Genomic DNA, 8382 nt, shown 5'->3' with positions numbered 1-8382 from the left:
AGTGACCGTTTTTTTTTTTCCTCCTCGAAAGTGATGGCGATGCAACATGAAAACCCAGCGAACTCCAACCCACGACTGACACAAGTGACGAGAAGGTGTCAGGTATCTCTTTTTTATTTTTTTTTATTTATTTTTTTTAACCCCCACAGAGGCTTAGCTGTCCAATAACATCAGCTGCCTTCGTCAGGTGGAGCTAACCGTGCATGTTTTTTTTTGTTTTTTTTAAACCTGAGCTCCAAAAAAAAAAAAAAAAAAAAAGATTGACAGATTAGGCGAAACAATGATGTAACGTGACATCCTGGCGGAGGTTTTGCTTTCAGGATGAATAACGCCATAAGCGGGTTTAAAACAAACCGTTTGAGAGCGTCTCAAGCGCTCCGCTCGGCTGAATTATTGATATTTTGAGGGATCTTTCAGAAGGTAGGTCAGCATGTATCTCTTTTTTTTTTTTTTTTTTTTTTTTTTTTTCTTCCTTCCTCATCTCGGCATGATGCTCAAGTGAGCCGATTCTTTCTGCGTGAAATGAAATGACTTGACATCTTCCCGACCAGTAAGGAAGAGTGGGAGAGAGAGTGAGGGTGAGTGAGATGGAGAGAGAATAAGGAACTTTGTTATCAGGCGCAGCAGCATCTCCGCCTGCACAGCGAGGCAGAGGAGAAGCATTTATGGTCGATCAGTGGTCTTCCTTTTTTTTTTTTCTTTTTTTTTCCCCCCATCCTCTTCAGGGCATTGGGAGAGTGCGCTGAATAGATCCCCCGTGAGGTTTTCCTGACGGATGAAACGCTGACATTACCCGGTGAGCCTGCGTTCCAACCCATGGGTGTGAGGTAGGTTATTTCTGCCTTGAAGTAGAAGATGTACTAAATCGGGGCTTTAAGTCAACCACGATTCTCAGGTTGGCGATGTGGTTCAAATGTAATTACATGGGATTCTTTTGTTTTGGGCTGAAGTCTGCCTTTGACCTTGATTTTTTTTGTTATTTACATCGCTTGGGGGAGTCCTCCCGCTCTCTTTTTTCCCTCTCGCTCTCACGCTCTCTCCCGCTCGCTCACTGCTGCTTTGTTTGAGCCATTTTAAAATCAGCAGCCACACGGCCAGAAGTTACCTCTGGGTAAGCGACACATGAGGCTTCGGCTCGTGCCGGCTTAACAGCTGGTTGCGTGGAAGTTGCCCGCCTGCCTCGCATCGTCATGCTCCATTATCGTTTTTCTTTTTCTTCCCCCCCCCCCTCCAGATGACATTGAGGAGACTTTAAGCGGGACTCTGAGCTCGGACGTCGCGCGCAGGAAAATGCATCTTTGGATGGCTTGCGTTTTGCTGAGCGCCGCCTCCGCGTTGACAGCGGGGACGTCTGAGGACGGGATATGCGAAGGTCTGTGCGCATGCGAGGAGCGCGAGGGGATGCTCACCGCCAGCTGCGAAAACAGGGGGATTGGGAGCATCTCGGAAATAAAGCCGCTGAACTTCCCCCAGTATCATCTTCTGCTCACTGGGAATTTTTTAAGAAAGCTCGCCGCCAACGACTTTGCTGAATACCGAGGACTCGCTATATTACACCTGGGAAATAATGAGATATCTGAGGTGGAAGCCGGAGCTTTTAATGGACTTCAAGGATTAAAACGATTACATCTCAACAATAACAAAATTGATGCCTTGAAGGAGGAGCTGTTCTGGGGCCTCGAAAGTCTGGAGTATCTGCAGCTTGATTATAATTACATCACTCAAGTGGCCCCCGATGCTCTCGGCAGACTTCGACACCTGGAGGTGTTGATTCTGAATGACAACTTGATATCGACTCTGCCGGTGAACATCTTCCAGCATGTCCCACTGACTCATCTTGACTTAAGGGGTAATCAGCTGAAAGTGCTCCCCTACTCAGGTCTGCTGGAGCACATGATCAGCGTGGTGGAACTGCAGCTGGAGGAAAACCCGTGGAACTGCTCCTGTGACCTGATTGCCCTCAAAACCTGGCTCGAGAGCATTTCGTACACGGCGTTGGTGGGCGACGTCGTCTGCGAGTTCCCCTTCCGTCTGCATGGGAGGGATCTCGATGAGGTCTCCAAGCAGGAGTTGTGTCCCAGAAGGGCCATCGCTGAGTACGAGATGCCGCCGCCGCAGCCGCATATGAGCACCGACGGCAACTACAGGAGCACGCCGGCCCTCGCCACGGCCTCCTTGACCTCATCCGGCATCGCGAGGTCCTCGTCGAGGCCGACCAAGGGGCCTCGGCAGTCGGGGAAATTAAAATCGAGGCCGACCGCTCGACCGGCGGCGAACAAACCTCAGAATTATGGCCAAATTATTTCATATCAAACAAAATCTCCCGTGCCTTTGGACTGCCCGTCCGCCTGCACCTGCAACCTTCAGATTTCAGACCTCGGCCTCAACGTCAACTGCCAGGAGCGAAAGATCGAGCACATCTCCGATTTGGAACCCAAACCTTACAACCCCAAAAAGATGTATCTCACTGGGAACTATATCCCCGTGGTGCGGAGGACGGATTTCATTGAGGCAACCGGATTAGATTTGCTTCATCTGGGAAACAATCGGATAGCTCAAATCCATGACAGAGCTTTTGGCGATTTGACTCATCTCAGGAGACTCTACCTTAACGGGAATTTGATCGACCGTCTTACCGCGGATGTCTTCTACGGACTAGAGAGTCTGCAGTTCCTATATTTAGAATACAACGTCATTAAGGAAGTCACTGCAGACACATTCCGCCACGTCCCCAAACTCCAGCTCCTGTTTTTAAACAACAACCTCTTGAAAACATTGCCGGCGGGAGCATTTCACGGCCTGACGCTGGCCCGCCTCAATCTTCGCAGCAACCACCTGCGATATCTGCCGGTCAGCGGCGTGCTGGATCAGCTGACGGCGCTGGTGCAGGTGGATTTGTACGAGAACCCCTGGGATTGCTCGTGCGGCATTCTCCACTTGAAGATGTGGCTGGAGCAGCTCAGCACGGGCACCGTTGTCAACAACGTCATCTGTGGCTCGCCCAAGAGGCTCGCTGGGGAAGACATGCGATACATCAAGACAGCTAATTTCTGCCCTAATAACTCGGTGGTACCGGCGTCAATGATTCCCCCCTCGGAGGAATCCTTCCCTGGCAGCACCATCACCATAGAAACGTCACTGGACTCCGACACGCAGTACGGTGCCATCCCTTTATCCGTGATGATCCTTGCCCTCCTGCTCATGTTCATTATGTCAGTGTTCGTGGCTGCCGGACTGTTTGTAACAATGAGAAAGAGACACCTAAAGAGTCAAAGCGAGCAGAATAACTCCATGAACGCTTGTATTAGCTCGCTTAACATGGATTACGGACTGTACAAAAAGGGATCCGTCCCAAAGGTCAGAACGTCCGCTGGACACGTGTACGAGTACATTCCACCCCCCTCGGAGCAAACGAGCAGAACTACAGGTCAGGCGTCTGCTGACGGCAAATCCGCGGAGGGATTTCGGGACTTCGACGAGCTCAGCGGCGCCTTTCTGGGGAATTCGGACGAAGAAGCGGCGAGTAATGCAATAGGCTCGGAATACAGCGCCGCCGCTTCGGAGCCTCTCAATAAGCCTCCCACCATGAAACAAGATGATCCATCGTACTACAGAGAAGTCCTCGATCCGGAGCAGAAGCCCCACTACGGCCATACGCTACCTTGCAGGCACGCGGCGCGTCCGGCCAGTCAGTACACGTCGGACTTTGACGTGAGGCCTCAGTACGCGCACCCCGACCGAGTACAACAGACAATACTGTACTGCACGACCCCAAGTACTGTTTACGTGGAGCCCAACAGAAGCGAATATTGGGAACTGAAGGCCAAGCTTCACATTGATCCGGATTATCTCGAGGTTCTTGAAAAACGAACAACATTCACACAGTTTTGAGAGGCCGGGCCTGGCAAATACGTTGAATCAGGACTTTATAAGTTCAACACAAAGAGGTCAAATTTGACGTCATCTTTATGAATTTGTGTGAATTTGCAGAATTGAGTTGAGACTTTTTGTTCCTATCTGACATCTACCGCATGTCAGCTGACCCAATCACAAGTATCACATTGACATTTGGACTCATACGGCTTTGAGTGACACGTGACTTGGTTATTTTAAACTGAACTGATGCTAGCGTTGTTCAAACTTAGTTTTATTTTGTAATGGAGAACCGCATACCTATATATAATTCTTCCTTTCTTCTTCCCATTGTTCCATTCGAACATAAAATGCAAGATTAGATTTTATACAAAAGTAGCAGATTCGTCGAAAGACAGACAACTTTGGTTTGGAAAAGTGTTTTGGAAATTTGGTTTTAATAAGCCCTAACATTGTAGCCTGAAGGTTTTCAAAGTGTGAGACAGAGAGCCTCCCTCGGCGAACGTCAAATCGCTGGGACCGCCCCTACTTTTATCACAGTGGATCTTAACAGCAAAATGATTCATGACCGTTGCACCGTGCATAATGCTGTTTTTTATGACAGTCACAACATGGGATGATAGTCCTTTTAATAACGCTTTCCTTCACAAACTGATTTTCTGCCCGCTTATTATGTGTGACTTTTTTGTTTTTTTGTTTTGCTCACAAGGAACAGTCAAATCAATTCATCCAATTCTGAACTTTGCTGAGTCGGTTTAAAAAAAAAAAAAAGTCTTTCCTTGCTCAGGCTGCAGCTGCCTCTGCCATTCTCCCATCAAGTCCCTCCCGGTACCCCGCAGATGAGGCAAACTGTTAACACATCCACGTATGCATTTCGAGCCAAAACTGGTGAAAAAAGAATGTGTTAAATGCTGCAAGTGTGGCTAAATATTGCAAAATCTTTTCAGCGCACCATGTTTGTGGTGTATTACATAACAAGAGTTTCTTTTTTTTTTTTTTTTTTTTTTAGTCAAGTTGTTTTGAATGTGTTTCAAAAAATATGAAACATGAATATCTTCGTGACTACATATCCTAAGCACATAACTATTATATTAGAATGGCTTCACATTGAAAAATAGAAGATTTAAATTTGAACATAGGAAGATTTTTGATTTTTTTTTTTTTTCAATTTAACAGAGGTGAATAGTCGTAAGTAATATACGAGTCACGCCTTCTGTCTGTGATTGGTTGTTTTTCATTGGGCGCGGTGGTTTCTTCAAAGGCAAAGATGGAGCCAGAGGGATTATTATGTTTCATTTTTTTCTTCACAGATCATTTTACGAACAAATATGACCAAGTGTTGACGAAAGTTGTTCTGAAAACTGCAAACTCCTCCATTGGCGTGCTGATATTTTCATGATTTCCATCTACATTCTTCAGAAGTTGAATAATAACAAATTTTCAGTGCGGCCACAATTTGGTTTCATTGAGTACTTGTGCTTCACATTATTTATCTAACAAGCTAATCATGGCTGTTCAAAAAACAAAACAAAAGAACAAACATTTGTAAAGTTCGAAGTTATTGCGCCAATGACAATTCTTTGGAATTAAGCTTTTCTTTCTTCTATTCCTTTAAAGGACCAGTATGCCGGTTTCACTCAGGAAAATGCACTTTTTAAATACAGGATGTACACACTTTAACTTTCTCTCAGTTTACACATCTGGGTTTATGTTAATCTTTGGTGGTGATTTTGTCCTGTTGATTTTTTTTTTCACTCACTCACTCACTCACTCACTCACTCACTCACTCACTCACTCACTCACTCACTCACTCACTCACTCACAGAAGCTTACGTGTGTGAATGAGTAAGTGAAGAAATAAAAATCCGTTACGCAGCTGACACGTTCGCCCGGCCCCGTTTGCCCGTTTGCGACCTACCCCCCCCCCCCCCCCCACCAACCCCCCCACCACCGCTCTGCGATTGGCTGGAGGGGGGGAAACACTGTCTTTCCACAGAAACGTCCCGCTCTTTACAAAACAAACACAAAATGGCAAAATACAGGCTGGGGGTGTGTGGGGGTTTAGGACAAAATCACCTCCACACGTTAAGAAAAGCCACCGATCTGTAAATTGAGAAGTGGTTTGTTTGTTTAAATGCTGTATTTCAAAAGTGCCTTTTCCAGAGAGAAACCGGCAGGCTGCGCCTTTAATGGTGGTCATAATGTGTTGATATTGATAGATTTGTGGAAAACTAACCTTTTAACAAAATGTATTTTTATTCAAATTTCCATCACATTTCGCTCTTTGCTGACTCCTGCTCGAGTCAACTTTTTCTTTTTCTTTTTCCCCTCTCTAAGACACAACTTACTAGTTTGCATATCAAGCGGGAAAGTGAAATCACTTGAGGGCTAAATGCTAAGAATCCACTTTTGACAGGATGATCCGAGACGCATGTTAATGCTGCCTGAGCCGCGCTTCGAGTCAGTGCAAGTCGACTGCCGTACGTACGTGACGCTTAACAGCTCAAATTAAATGTGTAAATATGAACAATCAAGCAGAAAGCCCGGCCCCTAATGACTCATCTTTTTCATAACAGACGCCCCGGAGCTATTTCATCTGCAATAATGTGTGCTTTTTTTTTACTCTCAAATTGGTTGCATTTCATTAGCGCTAATCAGCCGTGAAGATTATATGTTCTCATCTAAAAATAAACCAGGTTGTTGCCACGGATATTTACCACCAGCTCTCTTTTTCTTACCAAATTGAAATTAATTTGCAAAAGTGCCCATCCATTTTGACGCGTGTAGGCCGGAAAATGAGGTCACTTTTTTTGGGGGGTTGAAATCGGACAAATTTGACAAGCTGAGGAACATGCGATGTCTGAGGAGGAGGAGGAGGAAGAGGAGCTCGGTATATCGTCGTCTCGTGCGCTCTCTGGTTTGCAAGATTGAGACCAAAGAGAGAATCCAAAAATTCAAGGGAGCCGCGTCCACTTGTTTATAGGATAATCTGTCCAAATCAGTGGTGTTCCCTCAAGCTTCCCGCATGGGATTATGGACAAACTGCTGCACTTGTTTGGATTTGATTCATGCTGTAACTCTACCCTGAAATGTTGTCAACGATTTATTTTCACAACTGTATTAGCATGTATGTGGGGGATAAAATTTGCCATCAATACGTACAGTATGAATCATGATTGCCACAATCATGTAGTACAAGAATGAATTTGTTGACATATCACAAGGGCATAAATTTAAGTGTTGTAATATGCATCCTATGTACGGATTTTACCCTGTTACACACGACAAAATTATAATAATGCAATGCAAGTCAGATTTTCCGTCAAATAATGGAATACAGTATTTGAAGCCTCGGCCGTGTAAAAGATGTATTTTTTTATATCAAAGAAATGTAGATATTAGTACATACTTTTTTGCTTCCTCTTTTGAAAATGCACTACTGACTTGTAAGAGTCAACAATGATGTCACTCCCTGAATTGTGCAGTATATTATTGGTTTGTGTTCATACATTACAGCCATATGGACTTAAAAAAAAAAAAAAAGAGTAACATTGGATATTCTGTACAAACCGCCATGCATTTTATGAACTGCTATGAAACTGATGCTGATAATGAAATACTGGAATAGTGATTGAAATGAGTCATCATTGTAAGGGTTTTAATATACTGTAATATTTTAAGAATGTAAAGTTTCACATTGTTTTTGCTGTAAGAAAATATTTCATGAAATATTACACCTTTACTGTTGGTGCATTTTATCATACTATTTGAAATCTATTCTCGCAACATGTTCATGACTTTTACCTATTCTATTAATATCATGACTATTCTCCAAACATGACAAACTTTATTCCCACAATATTGCAATTATATTTCATACGTTCTCTTATTACAAGTTGTATCGTTTTCATGAAACAAACTTTTCTCAAATATCATCATCATCCTTCCTCTCTTGTATTATGACTCATTTAAATTGTTTGGTCAAAAACAGTACAAAATGAAATTATGACTCACTTCTCTAAATATTACTTTAATCTTGAAATATTCCGATTTTATTGTCATAATAACTCAATTTTATTCTTGTGACTTGTTTTTTTTCTCTCTCTCTCTTTAGTTTGAATGGCCCTTGTGGACAGCACACCTTTGTGCAACATTTTAGATAAAAAAAATATAATTGCATATATTTTTATTTTTTTTATTTTATTTTTTTTGTGTGTGTGTGTGTGTGTCTCGCAAAAGAAAAATATATGCAATTCTCACAAAAGAATTGCATATATTTTTTAATAGCTACGGGTGCATATGAATTTGACACTTACAGTGACTCAACAGAATTAAAAAGCACGACAAAGACGAATGACGTTTCTGGCTAGAAATATGTTCTAATATTCATACAGTGCTCCATGAGAGCAAATTATGCAGTCCAAGTAATGTCTGGGTCAATATTGTGTAAATGAGGAAAGTCCCTCTCCATGAGACTTTTATGTGCACATTAAATGCACATGATTTGCA

General features: G+C 43.4%; 1 protein-coding gene across 3 annotated transcripts; it reads left to right on the top strand.

Annotated features, from left to right (window-relative positions):
* Window positions 1-309: 309 nt before the first annotated feature.
* On the top strand, window positions 310-8101 carry slitrk5b (SLIT and NTRK-like family, member 5b). Of its 3 annotated transcripts, none has more exons than XM_077537422.1 (2): window positions 310-420; window positions 1235-8101. In XM_077537422.1, the coding sequence occupies exon 2, from the start codon at window positions 1291-1293 to the stop codon at window positions 3889-3891; it is 2601 nt and encodes an 866-aa protein (XP_077393548.1). In that variant the 5' UTR covers window positions 310-420; window positions 1235-1290; the 3' UTR covers window positions 3892-8101. The 3 variants fall into 3 exon arrangements, with proteins under 3 accessions (XP_077393548.1, XP_077393546.1, XP_077393547.1); XM_077537420.1 differs by lacking the exon at window positions 310-420 and adding an exon at window positions 562-827; XM_077537421.1 differs by lacking the exon at window positions 310-420 and adding an exon at window positions 562-1111.
* Window positions 8102-8382: the final 281 nt, after the last annotated feature.

This window comes from Festucalex cinctus, chromosome 11 (assembly GCF_051991245.1).
Source record: "Festucalex cinctus isolate MCC-2025b chromosome 11, RoL_Fcin_1.0, whole genome shotgun sequence".
NCBI lineage: Eukaryota > Metazoa > Chordata > Actinopteri > Syngnathiformes > Syngnathidae > Festucalex > Festucalex cinctus.
This window is presented reverse-complemented; position numbering and strand designations above follow the sequence as displayed.